Here is a 22,437-nt window from a genome sequence, read left to right as displayed (position 1 = left end):
AGTAATTTAATTGAATTTTTTTATATAATTTTGGCATTAAACTTATTTGTGTTTGTTCAGAAAGTTTGATAAAAAAAAAAATTTAAATAATTAGTTTTTTCTTTAAATAAATTGAGAAAAGTTTAGATAGATTTATTTTTGTATGAATATAATAAATAGTAAAATATTTTTGTGTAATAATTTTTTTTTTTTTTCAAAAATTTTATCTAAGTAATGTTGTTTATAATTTTCGCTCCCCCATCCTCAAGATCCTGACTCCCCGCCCTGCTCACAAATAAATTACGAGCAATAATGTGTATCCTCCAATTGAACAGATTTTGTATAAAAATGAGTGTCACGTGAGAGGAGGCAAGAGATTTTTGCTTTGCCACGTGCTTCTTACTCTGTGTGACCTATTTTAATGAATTGTTGAAAACAAACAACACGATGAAGTCAGATAGCAGCGGGATTGACCAAAAATAAAAAGAGAGAAGAACATGATAAAAAGGATTGCCAAGACTTGCTGGGATGTACCCAATTTCGTAAGCTATGATGTCCGATACGCACCTTTTTTCGCTTTCTGTTCTTTCTAACATTTTGCTTCCTTTATGCAGAAGAAAGAGTAGTAACCACATTACGACGTCACTGTATCATCTCTTGCCACTTTGTCTTTTTTTTTTTTACTCTTTTTTCAATTTGGTTATTCCATTTAGTGTTTTTTTTTTTTTTTTTTTTTTTGATAAGTATTTTCTTTATATAAATTAATTATATTACACGTGTGGCATACTAATGTGATCATAAGATTCCCACATGCATTAATTAGCCAAAAGTTCAAAATAAATAATTTTTATTTATTTACTCTAGAACCTTCAAAATAAATAATTACTGTACGCACCTTCCAAAGGTCAAAATAAATAATATTTTTTAGACCCTTCAAAATAAATAATTATGGAAGAAAAGTAGAAGGTAATTTATGAACCATAAATCACTTGGTGGTTTAATTCATTCAAAATTCTTTATGATATCAAATACTTTCTCAAAAACTAGGGTTAGATTATAAGTAACAATTTTTTTTTTTCAAATTAGATAAAGCAACATTGGGATAGGATGGTACAAGCTACGTCTCTAGTAGATCCATAATAAATGGGAGTCCGATAAAGCAAACCTCAAAACACTTCAAAGAATAATTATATATTAGTACTTATAAAAAAATATATACGCATGTTATCCTTTTTTTAAAATTTTACTGGGAAGTATATCATTGATACAAAATTAAACAATAATGGTACAAGAAGAAAAGTGATCAACAAAGAAGATCACTAAAGAGAAAGGAAAGCAACAAAGGTTAAGGGAATACCCTAGAACCAGAAAACCAACAAAAGAAATAATTACAAAAGAAATAGTAACCAAAGAAATAGTTAGATGAGGTCACCAAATGGAGCTTAGAGCGAAATGCTTATTATTTTTGTTTTTAAAATTTTATATTATTACTTTAATTATCCTATCACATATTTTTTTTTCGATAAATTCGTATCATATATTTTGGAAATGCATTGACATCACATTCTTCTAAAGAAATAATTACAAAACTAGGTTGTTGTGTCTTGGAAGTGCCCCAAACGTGTCCCTTTCCATGTCATGTCCTTGCCGTGCCGATCAAATAATAATTTAATTTCAAGACATTTTCTATAATTTCAAGACATTTTCTATAATTTCAAGACATTTCTATGTCGACTTGTGTTCATTCTTTGTGCCACCATCGCATCCCTAAGAGAAGTTTTCGCGCCTTCTAGGGTGTGACCTTTTCTGATATTTCTATAATCCTCTCTATTCTCTCTTTTAATCAAGTCGGAGCTTTTCCGAGAGAATGCCATTATTAGCAATAGTTACCAAAGTATGTGCCAAACGCAATTATCGAGTCAAGAATTAATGTGGAGCCAATTATCAATTTAAAACTACTGCAACAGATGGAGTTAATGTCTCAAACCGTTTCCAACAACCATAACTGTGCTACCATTTCAAATCAAATCTTTTGATCTTGGATTCTTCCAATACAGAGGCAATAGTTCACATAATCCATCACCACCAATGTAACACAATTATAGGGTTTTTTTTTTTTTTTTTTCGAGAAATTCATACGCAATTATAGTCGAGACTTGAGACAAACGGCTATTGTAAAAACTGCAAATGCTCTATCTTGATGTTTACTTATTTCTCATTTCAAGAGAAATTATTTTGATGTATAGACTACTTCACAATTAAAAACTTATTTTCATCAATTTAGTCAACCTAATAATTCTGCATATCCTGTTATAGCTTTTGACATAATTCAGATGTCAAACTCACACAAACCTTTTCCTCCCAACAGATCAAGAGTATCTCGAACAAATGTATCAGTTAAGATAATTTTTTAACATGGAAATTACCTAGGTATTACTTTATTACATTCACACAGAGAGAGTCTTAATTTTAGCAACTCAAATTCCATTTAGGGTGACCACAACTCTGCGCGCAGTAGCTGAGTCACGATGCTCACACAGCCATATCCCCTGAAACACAACAAAAAGATGGTATACTTGCTACCTTTTAATATGAACTTTAAAATACATAAAATTACAAAGCAAATAATACATTTATAAAGGTTCTTCGACTTCCAAAAAAAGTCGAACGGTCAAGAATCATATGCAAACACGGTATGAAAACATCAAAGCCAGTGCCAACGATCTAAAGTCCATGACCAAAAACCACCCAGCCGAACCTATATAATACTCGAGGTCTATAGAATTTGTCTGTGTTTTTTGCTTATCAAGACACAAGGACTACTAAGTTGCAGCCTGAAGCCAAAACAGAGGATAACCCAGAAATACAACATTGGTTAGTGACAGTAGGCACATTCTAAACCATCATATATACCGCTAAAATAAAGATAAAAATAATAACTATAATAATAAATCAATCAATAATAAGTAAACATTCAAATAGTGGAACTAGCCCTTCCAGGAAACAGCTGATTATTACTAATTTAATAGCCCCGAGGATGAATGAAAATAGCCACAAAAGATACCAATGGATTGTAGAACAAAACTTAACAGGAAGACATGATTAACATGAGCTGCATAGCAAGTCCAATCTCCTGAATATAATTTTTAACTGGTATATCATGCTGAACAAGTTCAAGTCCGCAAATGCCCAAATGGCAACTTGCACAAGGGATCTTCCTTGTACTGTTATTTTCAAGTCACAAGAACAGTTCCTACCTTGTGAAATTGCTTCCAAGTTCGAAGGTAATGGTTACTCTCCTACCATGTGAAATTACTTCCAAGTTGCAAAGGTAATGGCTTAGCTGAGCCTCTCCATGGTGTTTAATGCAAACCAAGAGAATGCTTTTTAACTTCTACATATAGACCTGTTTTAAGAACTTTGCAAAAGGTTAATCACGTGTGCATAACCAAGACCTCATCCCGAAACAGGTTGCATAATGCGAACACTAACCAGACCCATTAAAATTATATATATCCAAACCCATCATCTAACCCCCTTATTTTTCTACATTTCAGTTTTTTTGGGGGGTTCAAAATTTGTTATGATAATTAATCTACAAATAGAACATAATATAATATCATATTGGTATCATTATGCCATAAAAAGTTACAATTATACAGAGTCAAACAAGATAGTTAATTTAAAAAAAATAAAGAGTATGCAACCTGTCATGTCAATGGGAACTTGATCCATCCATTTATAGGTTGAGGCAAGTCAACTCATATCCATACCGTTTAAGTAAAGAGGTTCAAAAAATGAACTCAACCCTGAAATATGCTGGATGGAAACAAGCTGATTGGAGAGTTGGTTCAGAAAATATTTTTAATAATCCTCCGTAAGCTGATTGGAGAGTTGGGTCAGAAACTTAAATCAATATGGATGTTTACATGTTTTGTCCAAAGACAATGCATTAAATCTGAAGCATAAATAAGTAGTCAATAACAACAAAAATTTTAGAATGTTTTTCTAGAATGAATCGCGGAAAACAATAACATGAACTTATCCCTTGATAATTAGAAACTTCCAGATATTGTTCAGAACTTCATTCTAACTAACACACCTGCCAAGTTCCCATGTTAAGCTGTCCATTTGTAATTGGAATCCTGCACAAGTTAATGACATTGTAAATGACAATTCGGTAGTAAAATGTAAGCACATAAAAGACATAATTATTAAGATGAATATCCGCACGTGAGTGCGCAACCAAACATTGATGACTTGATGTGTGCTGGCATGTCATCTGGACCTGCAAAAGTTGAATATTCTTCATCAACACTTCAGTAAAAGCAAGCAAGAAATTTCATGTAAACCAGAACTAACTGAAATCTTTCGTAGTTTTAACATTTTCGTTTTCTTTGTTTTTTTTTATAGTTTAACATCTTCTTGGTCAATTATATTTTAATCATATACTGTTTAATATTTCCTTTCTTCCACTAGGTTGGTGGAAGTCATATCAGATAAATTAAATCAAGTCAAAATTTTATTCATTGCAATTTAAACAGGGATATGAAATGTTTCCTGACTAAATTAACTTCTGAATATGATGGTTGGATGGTTGGATGGTTTGATGATTACAACCTATTAATGTGAAGGAATTGAAATCTACCTGAGTGTTGATATAGACTCAAGTACTCAAAGGCTCATGTGGACCTTGGATCATGATGATGATAGAGAACAAAGGTTCAAGACATGGGTAGTATAGGTGGGTGGGTGCAAGGACTTGATTGGAAAGTGGCAAATGCATCATGTGCACTGAAAGCTCAAGTCTTGGACACTAAAATTGGTTTAGGGCCAAAATGATTCATACATGCATATCATACAAGAACCCCAGGTTGACTTGACCCTGGAAATTAAATGAAATATATCTCAAGGGAAAAATGGTCATTGACGATTAGATAGTCACTGTGTGCTTATACAAGCTCACATTTAGAGAATGCAAGTGACTAAGACATCAAGGAGATGTCTATATGACCTCAGAACTTAGAATTGCAATATCCTATGAGGACAAACGTCTATCAAAATAGATAGCCGTCTATGTCTTAGCGTTTTGGCCAATTACCAAGAGTTATTATTTTCAGAGAAAAGTAAGACACCTATGACAGACGTCTAGGAGCAAATAGATTTAACCTTATACCTTTTTTGAAAATGTAATGACAGACGTCTATGTCTCAAGACAAACGTCTGTGGCTCTGTGATTTCAGGATTGACCGAGAGTGAGATAATTTCAGGACCAGAAGAAAGAAGTCTACAGTATTCGCGTTTTTAGAAGTATCGAGAGAGCTTATTTGGGCTCAGAATGTCACAAACGTCTCTGCTCTATAGACAGACGTCTATGGTAAGTCTGGGATTTCAAAATGCTATATCCCAACACACCCCATTGTTGCCGAACGGTCATATTTCTCACCCTTGCTATAAATAGGGCACTCCCCGCACCGCGGGGGGGGGGAGGGGGGGGGGGGGGTGGGGGTGGTGGTGGTTGCGGTATAGTACTAAAAAAAAAATTAGTACTATTATAACTATGCCACCCCTCGCAACATAGTTAATTAAGGGCCCGTTTGGATTGGCTTTTGAAACGCTGCTTTTAGCTTTTTTGGGTTAGAAGCTGTTTTGAGTAGTGTTTGGCTAATTTTTTAAAAAAGCTTGAGTCTTAGAAGAGCGTTTTGGAGAAGCTGGGTACCCCCAGCTTTTTCTAAACGCTCCTTTTTTAAAGACACGGGAAGCTGTTAAGGGGTTTAATGAAATTTTCAAAATACCAAGCGTGCCCTCCATATTTGTGAACAAAAAATAAAATATTCCACCTGTATCCTTATATATATGTAAAGAAACCTAATCGCATCACAGATTATCTTCTTCTTCTTCTTCTTTTTTTTCTTTTTTTGTCTTTTTTTTTTTAAAAAAAAAAAGAAGAGAAATTAGCATTGTCTGTTTCAATTTGTGTTTTCTCAATTTGAGATAAAATTTTGTTTTTCACTTTTTTTGGTAACTGATTTTTTTTTTTTTTTTATTTGACTATGTTTTTTCTACTTCGTATTTTTTTCCATTGGACAAATAAATCCTAAATACAGTAGTATTATTTTATATATATATATATATATCGCTACTGCAATTTATTTTTCGATTCCATCTTTATTTTGGTTTTGTTTTCCCTTTTTCTCACATACATTACCATCATATGTTTTTGCCTTCAATTTTTATACAGGTAATATATCTGTATATTTTATATGATTTACTTCTTGATGTTTATGAAAATAAACTCTGTTGGGCTAAGGACTCTTTCAACTTACACCACGGTCAACCAAAAAATATGAAGAACAAAAAAATCTTTTCATCTTTAGCTTTTTTATTTTTTTGTTTTTTTCACCTCGAAATTGAATTGGGAAATACTTTCTATCATTAGCTTCTTTTTTTTTTTCACCTCAAAATGAACATGTATGTAAAGGCGTCCTCAGAATCTTTCTATGGCAACCACGATGCACTAACCAAAAACAAAAATGAAGAAGAAAAAATTCTTTCCATCTTTAGCTTTTTCTTTTTTTCACCTCAAAATTGAATTGAAAAATAAGTGAACTTGTATATAAAGCGTTGTATTTAAAAATAAAAATAAAAATAAAAATTCCTTTCATATATCGATTTCTCAAAACACTATAGAAGAAAGAATTTATAAAATGAGTTACATATATCATGTATGTTGAAAAAAATGAAAAAGAAAAAAAGGAAAATAATTAGATAATTAACTGTATGAATGATTTCCTTTTAGTGAAATTAATTAAAAAATGTAAAAATATGTTATTTAGATCATTTTATAGCCAACAACAATGTAAAAGAAATAAATTTTAAATCATTTTCATAATAGATGTGTGACATATTTTGTTCTTTCACAAATGATATATTTGTTAATATCTTAGCAGTTTTGGTTACAGTTGTTGGGTTATTTCATCTAAGGGCAAAATGGTTTATATTAGTAGTAGAAGAGCTTTAGTAAACATTTTGCCAAACAGACAAAACAGCTCTTCTAACATTAAAAGTTCTTCTAAAACATAGCTCCCAAACACTATCAAATAAGCTGAATAGAAGTGATAGCTTCCGCTTCTCTTTTTCTTCTATGTAAAAGCATAAGTAAAAGCTATGTCAAACGAGCACTAAGAGGTGTAGGTATGACTTTTCTCTCTTCTCTCTCTTCTTTTTTTTGACGTCGGAGTCTTTCACTCCGACATCTGCTGTTTTCATTTATGTTCTTTGATGTTCGATCTTGGCTCTTTGGCAAGGATTTCTGTTATGCATCGCTCCTATCTCAGTGTTGTGACCTTACCTCGTCTCAACTTCAATGGTGATATCAAAAGCTGTTCCGTTAGCGGTGATTCGGTCTTTAGGGTTAATCATCAAAGCATCAAGGAACGTGAATCTGTCTTGCGATCATGCTTGGTTGGTCGCTTTGATAGAGATGTGGGGTGTATTGAAGGGATTGAGGTGTGGGCGACGAAAGTTTGGAAGGTTTCAAGCAGAGTGAAAGTTTCTTCCCTTCCCGACGATCTTTTTTTGTTCAAGTTTCCGTCGGAGCATGAGACTTTAAGGGTTCTGGATGAAGGAAGGAAAAGATGGGGTGATGCATTGCTATCCATCAACATCTGGCATTTCGCGGTTGGATGTTCTGCAGTGAAAGATCGTAGCATACGGAGGGTAACGTTATTTGGCTTGCCCCTTCACCTGTGGTGTCATAAGTTATTTGAAGAAATCAGAAATCTATGTGGTGGATTTAGAGGTGTTGAGGCGGATGTGGCGGTGAGCGGAGAGAGAATCCTTCTCTACGTCTCTGCCAGAAAAACGATGCCGGAGTATGTTTTTGTTGAGGATCAAAGAGTGGCCTTTAAGGTTATTTTGATCGAGGAAGTTACACCTCGTATCCTCCCAAAGTCTTACTATGGCACTGGGGAGAGTTCTCACATGCCGCGTGTTGAAACGATCATCAAAGGAGGTCGCCAGAATTTACAGGTCCGGCAGGGCCTCAAAGGAAATAGCCGATTACATGCCCACACGCTTGAAGCGCGTAGAAAGGGTAGGTCCAGGAGTCGTATCATTCAAGCCCTTGATCAACGCCCACCGTCTCGGTTCGCCCGTTTAAAAAATCATCAAACACGTGGCAACGATCGTGGCATTAAGCCACTCATGCATTAGCGACTGATGGGCTTAAGTTTGGACCGGATGCACGTTCTGGGCTTTCTTTGTCTAATGGGCTCACCCACAGCACTCAGAAGCTTAAAAGGGCCGTTAATTGGGGACCTAGCAATCAGCTATCAATATCAGTCCTGAATGAGAAGTCCACTTCTCTTATCTTGACAAAGCCCAAGCGTAATGGGCAACATTTGAGCAACCCAATGACCAAGGTTACACGGGGGCCCATTTCTTTTCTTAAATCAAAGCCCAGCCCACCTCACTCTCATGTCATAAGTACTTCACAGAGACCACGCTTTAATGGCTTTTCTGGAACTATCTGGAACTCGCCGACGAAGAAGAGGTGGATGGAACTCTCTGATGCCGAGACTGGTGTAAAACCTGCTGAAAAGGGGTTTAGTCATTCTCACTGCTACGCTGAAACTTCTGTTAATCCACAATCGAAGGGAAGCACTAGATCTCTATCTCAGGGCTCTCATGGAGTTCGGTGGTCAAGAAAAGAAAAGCAAAAGTGGGTTTCTTCTAATAGTACAGGTATGTCTTCAGATCTTCCGAGTCCCTTTTCTGATCCACCCTCTTCTTCAACCCCTTCCTGCGAGGTGATGAGGGGTGATGCAGCTGTTACAGAGAAGTTAGATGGGCTGCCACTTTTGAATTCTGAGTTAAATGGCAAGGAATGTTGTAAGTTTGTTTCTCCTGGCCAATTGGTCACCGTTGGCAGTGAAGTCAATGATATCTCTGAAGGACTAACGGTTTGTGTGGGAAGAGATTTGCAGTTTAAGTTGTCCAATGATGAGGCTGTAGCTCTATTCAAAGAGCTACGATTAAATCTTGCGTTGCAAGGTCTCAAATGTATGCCTTCTGCAACAGACGAGGAGAATGAGGTTGGTAGTATTGTTGGGTTGAGTGATTATGTTACAGACTCAGATTCAGTTTATGAGTACGTATGACAGAAAAATTGAAGAGGAGTTGGCTGATGATTTGGGGTCTACCCAACAGGTCTGTTCTAATGAGCTTCAACCTTGGCTGAAGGATGATTCTAACATATCAGTGGTGGAACCCCTAGCAGTGGTGAGACCTGATGATGAGGTTATTGATCTGTGGAGGGATTGGGTGGTTGATAACATTAGAGCTACTAATGAGTTGTTGGGAGTATCTTCAGAAAGTAATAACGCTCAGACTTTATCTCTTCTTCAAGCAATTGTGACTAGAATTAAGATAGCAGTCACTAATGAAGTTATAAACACGAAGCCCATATCATCTTGGAAAGGGATTCACAAGATTAAGAATCTCATCTCTGACGTCAACTACGATAAGAAGAAAGGCGTGGTGATGGAAAGGGGCAGGACTAGGAGCAGGAGTTTAAAGAAGGGGGGAGGGGAATTAATCTCAACTAGTTTTTAATGAACCTACGAATCATTACATGGGAACGTTCGTGGTCTCAATGACCCGAATAGAAGGAGGGTGGTGAAGGTAGCTTTAAGGAAATGGGGGGCCAGGTTGTTTGTTTGCAAGAAACCAAGATAGCATCCATTACTAACGGGGTGGTTAGAAGTTTGTGAGGAGGAAGGTTTGTGGAATGGGAGGCTTTGGATGCTATAGGTTCTTCGGGTGGTATTTTAGTTATGTGGGACAGTAGATGGTTGTCCAGACTGAATGTGTGGAAAGGGAGATTTTCAGTTTCCTGTGAGTTTCAGATGGAAGAGGATAATTTCAGATGGGTCTTTTTTGGGGTCTATAGACCGGTCATTGATACTGAGAAACCCATTTTATGGGAGGAACTAAGCCACATTCAAGGTTTGTGCTCTTTACATTGGTGTTTGCGTGGGGATTTCAATTCAGTCAGGTTCCCGTCAGAGAGGTCTACTGGGGGAAGAAGGTTCATAGACATGGATCAGTTTTCTGACTTCATTGATGAGCACCTTCTCATTGATGTACCAATGGAAGGCACAACCTATACTTGGCCTAATGGTAGAGACCCAATTACTCTCTCAAGATTGGATAGATTTTTGATCTCTGGGGAGTGGGAAGAAAAATTCCCGGATGTTGTTCAAGCGATATTAGAAAGGGTTACCTCTGATCATGTTCCTTTAGTTTTGGATTGTGGGGGTTTGTGTTCTCAGAAAAGCCCATTCCGTTTTTAGAATATGTGGCTAAGAGCAGAAGACTTCCAAGGGACAATTCGTTCATGGTGGGAGGGAGCGATCGTTACAGGTGCGCCCAGCTTCATATTAACACAGAAATTAAGAGCTCTCAAACTCGCTCTTAAGCAGTGGAATAAGGATGTTTTCGGGAACCTTGAATGAAGGAAGAACAGAGTATTTGCTGATTTTTCTGAGATTGATCGGCTAGAAGAGGCAGGTGGGAATGTGGAGTCTCTTTGTACTAGGAGAGCTTCCTGTCAGGCAGTTCTTGCTGAGATTGCTTGTATGGAGGAGATTTCGTGGCGACAAAAATCCCGGGCTCTTTGGCTGAAAGAGGGAGACCGTAATACAAAAATTTTCCACAGACTTGCTAATGCCCATAGAAGGAGTAATCACATAGAACGTATTCGGGTAGAAAGCGTGGAGTTGTGGAGGGAGGAAGAGGTGCGTAGCGGGATCGTTTCTTTTTATCAGAAGCTTTATACATAACCTTTAGGTTGGCGACCCAAGCTTGATGGTCTTCCTTTAAAGGCTATTTCTGAGATGGAGAGAGATGGGCTAGAGCTTCCTTTTACTGAATAAGAAGTTCTGAAGGCCTTATCCAGTTGCAATGGGGATAAAGCCCCGGGGCCTGACGGGTTTACTATGCGTTTTTTGCTAGAAAGTTGGGCGGTTGTGAGAAATGAAGTGATGAGTACCTTTTAGGAGTTTCATTCTACAGGTGTATTTGAGAAATCGCTTAATGCATCATTTATTGCCCTCATCCCTAAGAAAGGAAACACTTCAGATATTAAGGATTTTCGTCATATTAGCTTAGTGGGTTGTATTTACAAACTCATAGCTAAGGTGCTTGCTCAAAAAATGCGAGAAGTTATGAATGGGATTATTTCAGATTCTCAAAATGCCTTTGTTGGAGGAAGGCAAATTCTTGATTCAGTTCTTATCGCCGGTGAATGTGTGGATTCAAGGTTGCGTAATGGTGTTCCTGGAGTTCTGTGTAAATTTAATATTGAGAAAGCTTATGATCATGTAAATTGGAATTTCCTTCTCTATTTGCTTCAAAGAATGAAGTTTGGAAGTAGATGGAGGACATGGATTAAGACATGCCTTTCGTCTGTTAAGTTCTCAGTTCTTGTGAATGGTTCTCCAGCCGGTTTTTTTGGATGCTCTCAGGGTATAAGACAAGGTGACCCATTGTCATCTTTTCTTTTTCTTGTTGTTATGGAGGGATTAAGCAGACTTCTGCGCCGAGCAAAGAATCTTGGTCTCATCAAAAGATTTCGGGTGGGAAGAGATATTGCAAGTCAGGTGGAGATTTCTCATCTATTATTTGCAGATGACACTCTGGTTTTCTGTGATGTAGATATGTCTCAACTTAGATATTTGAGATGCATTCTGGCTTGCTTTCAGGCAGTTTCCGGGCTAAAGGTTAACGTGGCCAAGATTGTGCTTGTTCCGGTTGGGAATGTTCAGGACATCTCTTCTCTAGCTGCAGTTCTTGGGTGTAGGGTGAGTTCCTTTCCTATCCCTTACTTGGGATTGCCCCTAGGGGTTTCTTCCAGATTAGTGGGGAGCTGGGATTCTGTGATTAATAGGTATGCAAACAGGTTGGCAGGTTGGAAGAAGCAATATTTGTCAAAGGGGGGTAAAGTTACTCTTATCAAGAGCACTTTATCAAGCCTTCCCACTTATTTTCTTTCTATGTTCCAAATTCCATGCTCCGTTGCTGATAGAATTGAACAAATTCAAAGGAATTTCCTTTGGGGAGGAAGGGGAGAAGAGTTTAAGTATCACCTTGTTAGATGAGAGCAAGTTTGCAAGCCTATAAAACTAGGGGGTCTTGGTATTAGACGATTGATTCCTTTTAATCAACCTCTTCAAGGCAAATGGTTGTGGAGATATGGGAAGGAAAGACACCGCCCTTGGCGCAGATTAGTTTCCTGCAGGTATGGGGATGATGTTGGCGAATGGACTACACGTCCGGTTTCTATTACGGGATGAGTTGGGGCTTGGAAATCCATTCGGAAAGGATGGAATGCCTTTTCTTCTCATGCTAGATTCAGAGTTCATGATGGTAGTTGCGTTCGTTTTTGGGAAGATCTTTGGTGTGGGAATCAGCCTTTATGTCGTACTTTTCCCAGATTATATAGTATTGCAGTTGATAAACATGCCATCGTAGCTAACTGTTATCAGCTTGATAATAGTGGAATTACGTGGAATGTTCTTTTTCGGCGTTCTTTTCAGGATTGGGAGTTAGAAGAGGTGAGCATTTTCTTGGATCAATTGTATCAGCAGGAAGGAATTGGCAGGGGTTATGATAACTTGATTTGGATTCCCTCTTCCCATGGTCGTTTTGAAGTAAGGTCTTTGTTCTTATGTTTGTCTAATTTTGCACCCTATAATTTTTCCACGGAAATATGGCGCTCTATGGCTCCTACTAGGGTGGCTTTTTTTATATGGACCGCCGTTTGGGATAAGATTCTGACGATCGATAATTTGAGGAAAAGGGGAAATTATTTTGTTAATTGGTGTTGCATATGTAAGCAGGATGGGGAGTCAGTCGATCATCTCCTAATGCATTGTTCTGTGGAGCACGACTGCTGGAATTTTATTCTTGGGCTATTTGGCATGTATTGGGTAATGCCAAATTCTACTAAGGAGCTGATTCATGCTTGGAGAGGTTGTCGTGTGAGTAGGAGTGTTCGTGACTATTGGAGATCTGCACCACATTGTATTTGATTGTGCATTTGGAGGAAGAGAAATAGTAAAATGTTTGAAGGAAAGGAGTCGTCTACAGCGACACTGAAACTTTTTATTATTCGTTCTCTCTTCAGTTATGTGAACAGGAGTTCTTGTTCCTCTTCTGATGATTTAATTTCTTTTTTGGATTCTTTGGGGCCTTAGTTCCCGGTTTCTCTTATATCTACGGAACGCGTTCCCCTATTGAACGCTTTTTTTAATTTATTATTACTTATAAAAAAAAAAAATATGCCATCCCTAAAAAAAAATTCAATGATATATTGAGGGGTGATTCAGTCATTTACCTATCAAAAGATTCAGTCATTTGATATGTAATTTCGCTGTCCTTTCTATTTTATATTTATATAATTGCATCAGCTTTTGGAAAAGAAAACATTAACTCCACTCACAACTCCCACTAACTATTTTTGTTTTTTTTGGAAAGCAACTCCAGGTCTCCACTCTCTTACGCACGAATTTGGTTCTGAACTTTATGCTCTGATTGAATCACGAGGGACAGAATCGGAAAGAGAGATTGAAAGAATTAACCCTTTGCACCGATTCACCCTTTGATTTAAGGTAAAACTTGTTTTTTTTTTGTTTGCCTTTTGATTTGAAAAAAATAATAATAATTTGTCATGTTAGTTGGGTTTTTTTTTTGTTTTTTTGTCAAATACACTACGCCCCCCCTAAAATGAAATCCCAGCTCCGCCCCTGGAGCACTCCTACCCTTTTCGGGGGAATCCAAGGAGAAATTATTGAAAAGCAAACTCATTTATTCTCATTCATAGAAAGCTAAAGAGAGCCAAGAAGATCTCTACAACCTCATTCATGTTCTTAAAGAGATCATTGCTAGAGTTTTATCAACATAATTTGCAATATTAAGTAGCCCACAAATATTAAATAGCCCACAAAATATATCTTTGGAAACTGAAGACACCAAAAAAAAAAATGAAGAGAAAGAAGCCAACATCACAAATCACAATAAAAGACCAGTTTGCACAAATCAAGATTCTTTGAAACATAATTTGCAGAATAACTTATTATTAGGCTGAGACTCTAGCTGCTAATGTTAATAAGAGCTCAATAAGAGTTAGTTCGGTTCATTTCATTATGCATCACAACATCAACGAAACCTAGTTAAGTGCAAGGAATATAGTCCATATGCACGGTAAACTGGGTTCAAACTTCAAAGCAAATGCAAAAAGCTTACAGAACAAGAAAACATATCCTTGCTATGTTTCAAAGAAACAAGACATGAACTAACCTTCCATTGTATGCTTCCATGGTGCAGACATTCCCTGAAAACATGCATACCCGATTGCAGCCTTACCTCAAGAAATATATGCTACCATTTGAAGGAGAAGAGAAGAAAACAAACTAACCTCTGGAACTACCCTGTTAAGGAATGTCTCGGTATCATCTCGGACATCAGAATCATAATTCTCATTTATAGTTAGAGAAGCACTTGTGTGTTGCACTGATATATATTCAGAAAAGAAAAGGATCAGAAGGTTACCTTTCCCAAATATTCAAAGAAGAATTAGTAAAGTGAATAGGGTGCAGAACACTTACAAAAAAGATGAGCAAGGCCACACTTAAATCCTGACAAGTCTTGCCCAATTTCCTTTACGATCTGAGGTGGAATTACACAATCATTTAATGCAAAAAAAAAATAAGAAAATCATGTTGGATACAGCAGCATATACCCTTAATACTCAGAAATTATCTGCACAGCATGATGACCTTCATTATGTTGGATGATAAAAACCTACTCCAGAGGGTTGTTCTAAAATATGGAGTAATAGTTTTGACAAAATCCCACCCGATAAACTTATCCCAATTAAAGGACATCAAGTCAACAACAGCCACCCTCGTATCCCAATGAAATTGCCATTTTATGCTCACATTAAGAAGAAATTGAAGATTGGTATAATGAAGGAGAACACCAGAGTGATGATCTCTAAGAAGTTTGATTTAAGGAGAGAGTTGCATGTAATGGTTGAGCCACTCTGAGAACACTCTATCCAATCTGAGTTATGACATAATCTAATTGTTTGCTTTTGTTAACTTAGTATTTAATATAAAAAAATTTCTCCATAGTTTCAAAATCATCCAAAAGATATTAATAAAAGAAAGTAAAAAGAGAATAAAACAGAGACTTTTAACAATCAAAATTGTTAAAGCCAATATTATAATCATAAATCTTTCTCTCTCACTGCGCGCACGCGCGTGTGTTTGCGATAATGAATTTCATAAAGTGGATAATCTGCATTAATTTCTTCCTATAACACTTGCGAGGATGCTAGAATTTAGTATTGGCATATTTCGTAACAAAAGCCAGTTTTTATTTTTATTTTATTGTTCAAAAGTTGGTTTAGTTGGTTACGATTCGAATTTACCTCAGATCCATGGACTATGAAAGAAAGCAATTGAAAATCAAAGGGATAAGAAAAGGCAAATTCAACTATAAAAGGATAGAAAATTCTAATTTAGAACTTTTTAATCTCACAGCTTTTGTTGATAAAACTATGTGTTCTAAATATGCATCGTTACATCTCCATGTTCGCTTTGACAATAAATCTGTTAGTTCAGAATCTAGTTAACTGCCATATATTAATGAATGTGAAAGTAATTCAGAACTTGATGAAAGCAGTATACAAAAATTATATAGTTATTTTCTTTAGAAGAAAAATAAAAATCAATAAGTTAAGGCAAAACTTAGGATATTTGAAAAAAGGCGAGATGGCCTTAGAATTTGAACTATTTAAGAAAATAAGAGCATCTCCAGCAGGCTGTTAAGATACTCTTTTGTGTAAAACATATACTGCCACGTATAATGTGTAAATTTTTTTTATCTCCAACAATCTGTTAAGATACATAGCCACGTCACCAATGTGTAAAATTGTTATGTATTTTATATAACCTTTTTACCTAACCACATCAGCATATTTCCTTTCTCCTCCTCTTTCTCATTTCATTAACGAATCAACCCTATATTAAGTAGGTTTGTAAAAATTATGTGGGATCCAGGCATGACACTGATTGGTTGTTATTGGGGCATATATTTTTACACAAAAAGTATAAAACAACCATTGGAACTAAAAATAAATAATCCTAAATTTTTGTGTAAATCTATTAAGACACATCAAATTTACACAAAAAAATATACACAAAAGTTGGAAATGCTCTAATAAGTAGTTGAAAAACTTCAAAGCATTAAGTGTGATTGTGACATCTTCAAGTTAGAAACCGAGACAATTAAATGTATTGAAATTAAACAAAATAATTTCAAATTTGAGTAAGAAAATGCTCTATCTAGTTGAAGAAAAAACTGAGAAAAATATCTCTTTCGAAACAGAAGGGAAGTTTTTGGAAACCAATCTTGATCAAGGAATAAATTTTAAAAAGTCTCTTGAATTTAATTAGAAATTTCTAAGAGACTATTGAGAACTTTACTTGTGGAAGGATTTAACCCATTTTCTCATTGAGCAAAGGGTACAAAATAAATCAGATTCATTTTTCAATCAAAAGTACTATGTGAAATCTTCGGTTTTCCATTTCCTTCATTACTATAAATCCTACCCCATAAATAGAAAGTTTGAATCAATAGAGAACTTTCTTCTGTTTGTATTGATATTAATACATTCCAATTCCTTTCTGTTATGTACTAAGGAATATCTCAAATTGGATTCCTAATTGATGGCTTAGTGTGAGCTCCAAATAATTATATAAATGGTTAGGGATGAATAAATCTATAGAAGGTAAGAGTAGTTTATGATTTCTTCTAGATAAATCTAAACCCTCTACTTCTATCATTGAGATTGAAAAAAGTGAAAGGAATCCCTAAAGTTTCTGATACTCCTATGAATCCAATAATCTATTATTCTATATATTGTAAAAATGAAAAAATTTCTGTTTTCAATGAATATGAGATGTTTTACACAAAATGACAAACTTGGTAAGTAAGAACAAAACAAAAATACGAGTTTAAGAATACTAATGTTAATCATAAAATGAATAATCTGTCACAAAGGTTTTAACTTTGAACATGAAATTTTCTAAATCCCTAAAAAGTAGACAAATGAGAATTTGTCAAGATGAGCATTCTCAAACTCAAGAGAAAATTGAGTTGAAAATAAAAATTGTGGACTAAAGGGGAAAAAATAAATATTTTGTCAAAGTTCCTCTAGATTCTTTAGAATACAAATATCCTAAGAAATCTAAAGATACACATTTTACTCTTTCGACGGAAAAAGGAGATATGTTTTAGGATGGTTTGATATCAAAATTCATAAAGCCCTAAGAATTGAAATCATTTTATTTTAGTTGATTTATATATACTTCTTTTACTCATGCCTTATTTCTTTTTTGATAAGTTTACTCATGCCTTATTTCTACAAAATAATTATTGAAAAATCACAGTGCCTTTAACATCAACATATGGAACACATAATCTACTAGAGATTTGATTGAACGATTTGTCTAGTTAAAAGAATAATGATTATTAGTTTGTTTATATGTTTTCTATTAATGATATTTGATAAAGTCAACTTAATTCACACTAACTTTCACATATATACTCATATATCTGAGATGTGAGCTTGATAATTAAGAAACTAATTTGAGAATCAAAGTGATTATGCATAGCAAAAGTAACTTATGAAGAATGTTATAATTTGTTAAGGGCACCTATGGGTAGGCCTGTAAACGGATCGGATTTGGACTAGATCATCCAATCTGAATCCGATAAGACCGATGGATTTTTTATAATTTAATTCATATCCGATTTTTTATTAATCGGATATCCGATCCGACAACCCATTCCGAAAAGGATGTAATTTTTGTTAAAAAAAATTAACGTCAAAAGAGATTAGCAAACAATGATTAGGAAAAAGAAAGAGAGAGAGAGAGAGAGAAAGAGAGAAGCTGGAGACAAAAAATAAAATATAAACAAAAATAAAAAGGGTAGAAAATTAGGTATTTGACTATTTATTAAAAAAATAAAATAAAAAAGACAAAGTATAGAGGGAAGAAGAAGAAGAAAATAATGATAAAAAACATTTAATAATATGTAAATATTATATATTATAGCATCAGACAATATATTTATAGCACAGTATATATTATATTATATCGAATCGGATTATTTTCGACCCAGATCAATCATAATCCATATCTAGTTTGTTTAACTAACGGATTATTGGATTCAAATTGCTAACAGATTATAGGATTGAATATCCCAATCCATATCCAAATTGTCGGCTCGGAATCAGATCAAAATCCGATCCAATGACAGATCTACCTGTTGGATTAGTCCAAGCTACCAACAGTAAATATAAAATAAAGGTATATATGTATATTTTTGAAAGGCTTTAATTTTCATCTCTGCTCTTAATTACCTCTAAGAACTCAAGTTTATCATCTCAAAATCGTCAATATATGTCATCAGAACTTAGTCTTTTAATTACAAATTATGTTTATTTGCAAGGTTTACATGCAATTGATGGTATGTGCACATAAATTTACTCTTCTATATAAATTATCTTTTTTCACTCAATTTGTCAATTGTGTGACAAAAGAGACAAATAAGAAAAAGATTATGATATGATTTATGTTTAAGGGCGAGATTGCAAATTGTATTTGAATTTCTTGCGCTTCATTTATGGCTTATCTCTATTTTTACATTGATGTGACGCACTGGTATGCTTGTTTGTCAATGTCTTACAGGATCTTAGATATTTCAAGAAGACAATCAGCTTTTAAACCCTTAGAGTTATATAACTATATATTATGTATTGTTGGTTTATTTTGATATTGTCATGATGGGAGAATGTGAGGATATTAGAAGTTAGTAAATTTCAAAACAAAAGCCAAAGTATGTAATATTTATCTATTTTTAAAAGCTGGTTTAGTTAGTTAGCATTAGATTAATGGATTATGGAGCAAAAGCAATTGAAAATCAAAAGGGGAGAAAGGTAAGTGTACCTCTTGAATTACTAACTCACCAACTAGATTTTTCTATTTTATTCATCCATATCACTAATCATATTAGGACTCCATGCATATTGCATACATTTCTGATCCATTAAAGTATGTTTTAGAATGCATACAACTGCTTTAGAAACTTAAATCCTAACTGAACTAGGACAAGGGAGTTTGATAGATTGAAGACCAGTCATACCTCACTAATTAGGCTCAATCAATGGAACGGTGCAGGATTCAGTTTCTTTTTGTGATTACAACTCTAAGACCCTAAATCTTTTGGAGTCAAACACTTATAGGCTCTCAAAGTTATATGAAGAATATAAAGGGATACATAAACGTCTAGCGAGATCATATGATCATATTGCTCATACAGAGCGTACTTTTCTTTTTATCATCTAGCATTAGATGGTGAGTTATTATGGAGGCTAAATTTTCATCAACACTAAATCACACAAACAAACAACTATCGGATGTTACTAGTAATGGAGATCAAAGCGCAAATTGAAGAGCATATTGTCTGAGGAATTGATTCGTTGTGAATTTGGATCAAGGCAATTAGGGGATTCTTAGGATTAGAATCAACTAGGGGATTCTTAGGATTAGAATCAACCTGGCTTGTATCAACCTTGGACTGGGTCCCATTGTTTTTTTCCCCATTGGGGTTTTCACGTAAAAAAACGTGTGGTTATGTGTGATGGCTTGATATTTTATTTTTGTTCTCTATACTTAAATAAACTATATTGCTGTGTTTAAAATAAAATTGCCAGAATTTAAAAATCTGTAATTGTTAAGATAAAAATTAAACAAGATCTATTCACTACTCTTGATTTATTTTAGGACATAGCGAATTCTGACATATTTGAATTTTGGGTAACTGTCCTAATCTCCATTGGTATAAAGCATACCGATTGTGCATTTCAACATTGTATATGTAATAGAAAATCATTAAAGTTTAACTGCAGAGGGGAATGAAATGTGGGCATGCTTAATATTAAAGAAATTTAATAAGTCAAATTGAAGATTTCTAAACAACACCTCCAAAAGTGAGAAAAAAAACTAGCAATACCAGTATCCAATTGATAGTCTGGAAAACTTTCTATTTGTATCTAAATCAATCTGCCATCTTCTCAGAGCAGTAATTGTAGTTTAAAAATGAAATACAATAAATAAAATAAACAGGCTCGGTCTACTATGACTCAGTAGGTTAAGTCAGAGCAAGGGGAGTATGAGAAGGCCATGGCCACCACCACAAAGTTCCACAAATCATTTTTCAGTTTTCACTTGTAGACGCATATGAAACAGTGCATAAGAGGAGCTATCAGAAACACTATGCACAAAAATGCCTTTCCTTGGTATCCCTTCTGTTTAGCATTTTAGCCTATTTGTCAATGCTTCTTCTATTTGTAATAATTTCAGCAACTAATGAGAACCTCAACTGAAATAATATCTTAGGACAAGTTTTAGGGTCCAACAGACATGAATCATGTTTGTTAAGGTCATGAAATCCATCCTCTATTCCTCTCTACTATACAAAAATCAATCATGAAACACAGAATTAGTAATCATTTTCTTTTTAAAGATATTATATAGTTGAACTGAACAAGGGGCAAACTGACTAAATTCAGAGACAAGAAAGGATAACCGACTAGGTATAAAGAAATGATAGGAAAAAAATGTTTCTTGTGACGGCCCTGGTTTTCAAGCCAATGTGTCCTATGATGACACGAAGTTTGACCCAATAACGGATCCCAAATACGGAAGCGAAAACAGAAACCAAGTCTCTAAAGATGTACGTCATCCCTAAGACACCAATGTGACCTCCCATGAGTCACGGAAACCAAAAGGAAAACAAATACGGAAGGGATGTTTTAAAAAAACGAGAAGTTTATCCCTAAGGGCAAAATGGTAGATGCCCCATTATAAATTTAAGTATGCAGAATTGAGAAACTATAAGAATCAGTATATCAAAATCTTAAAGGTGGTCAAACAACTTATCCAAATAATAATAATAATCATAAAGGCGTCAAATAAAAGGATTTGGGATGCTTTTTAGTTGAGGAGTAAGGAGAATCTGGACAAGATAAGTGAAATTTGATTAGGGTTTGACATGATTAGGGTTTTGCAACAACTAGTTTGTAGTAACAACACAAGGGTACCAACCTTGTCCGGCTCAGACTTAAAGTATTGTGAAGTCTAAATCAACATATGTATCAAATGGAAGTAATTCCCAAAATTGGGAACAATCCTACTCGCTATCAACACTAGGTAATGGGTAGCTTTAGGTTTATGGAAAACAAAGATCGATGAAACAAAAATCATATACATGGGAACATTGGAAATAACAGCAAAAGTGTAAATTATCAAGGGAAAAACAGATTGAAGAATAAAATCAAAGAAATAGTGAGAGAGAGATTTGTACTTTGGGGGTGATAAGATGACAGCCTCGGCGTTGTGGAGGAAGAGTGATAGTCTTCTGGGCCCATTTGGGAGCAGTAGAAGTCGCCGCCATTGAATCGGGATGCGTGTAGAGAGACTTTACAGTGAGTCCGGTGATGGGATTGGGAGCCGGGAGAGGCCTTGTACCAAACAGTGATGATGCCTGCTGCATGGGTTCAATAAAGTCTGTCAGTCCACCCAAATCAAATTTATCAACAGTGGAAATGGAATTTAGAAGGGTATTTATTTATTGACGCAGAAGAAAGGAAAGGAACTGTTATTTCTTGTTTGGTTAAGAATGGGGAGTTGCTGATGGTTCTTCACTTTCTAAATAATAATAATAATAATGCAAATTATATATATATATATATTCCTAAACTATTAATTTTTTGCAACAAACTTTTCTTAACTATTTTTTCGAGCCAAAAGACTTTCTTATTATCTTTTAAAAAACACTGTAGACTGAGTCAGAAATTTTAATTTGGAGTGGAAAGTTATATATTGGAAAAAAAAACAACAATTTAAATAAATAACGATGAATACTAATATGAAAAAAAGAAACTATAAATTACTGGTTAAAAAAAAGTAAAGAAAAAACAGTAATCTTATTCAATAATTGTTTCAATTTTAAAAATTAATAATAATTTGATTACTTTGTTTCTATTTTGTGAAAATTAGGTCATCATTTTACCTTGATAAAAATATTAAATGAAACAAGTTAGATTCCTTTGCAATATAACACTTTTTTAGGGGTCCTACAAGTAGAAATTTGAAATTTTTGGGGGGTCCCACCAGTATGAATTTGAAAAAATAAAATTAATATATAAAATATCAATAAAAACTCACATAGTAAAAAATTTACCCTTAATTTTTTTTTTTTCCCACAATATGAATGTACAGTCACCTTTTTTCTTTCCTTCATAAATAAGTAGGTAAATAA

General features: G+C 34.7%; 1 protein-coding gene across 3 annotated transcripts; it reads right to left on the bottom strand.

Annotated features, from left to right (window-relative positions):
- Positions 1-2,230: 2,230 nt before the first annotated feature.
- LOC132280114 (uncharacterized) lies at positions 2,231-21,800 on the bottom strand. Of its 3 annotated transcripts, XR_009471454.1 has the most exons (8): positions 21,481-21,799; positions 14,649-14,709; positions 14,459-14,553; positions 14,341-14,374; positions 4,213-4,267; positions 4,082-4,124; positions 3,237-3,385; positions 2,231-2,528 (listed from the first exon to the last, which is right to left on the bottom strand). XR_009471454.1 is itself a non-coding variant. In XM_059782240.1 (7 exons), exons 1-7 carry the CDS (start codon positions 21,667-21,669, stop codon positions 2,457-2,459), a joined length of 549 nt encoding a protein of 182 aa, XP_059638223.1. In that variant the 5' UTR covers positions 21,670-21,797; the 3' UTR covers positions 2,231-2,456. The 3 variants fall into 3 exon arrangements, 2 of the variants coding, with proteins under 2 accessions (XP_059638223.1, XP_059638224.1); XM_059782240.1 differs by lacking the exon at positions 3,237-3,385 and having other exon boundaries at positions 21,481-21,797; XM_059782241.1 differs by lacking the exons at positions 2,231-2,528; positions 3,237-3,385; positions 14,341-14,374 and having other exon boundaries at positions 3,841-4,124; positions 21,481-21,800.
- Between the last annotated feature and the right edge of the window lie 637 nt (positions 21,801-22,437).

The sequence above is a fragment of the Cornus florida genome, unplaced genomic scaffold (genome assembly GCF_030987335.1).
Source record: "Cornus florida cultivar Cherokee Brave unplaced genomic scaffold, ASM3098733v1 CherokeeBrave_3.0.0_Hap2_Chr10, whole genome shotgun sequence".
NCBI lineage: Eukaryota > Viridiplantae > Streptophyta > Magnoliopsida > Cornales > Cornaceae > Cornus > Cornus florida.
The sequence above is the reverse complement of the archived record's forward strand: the minus strand, read 5'-3'. Positions and strand labels throughout refer to the sequence as shown.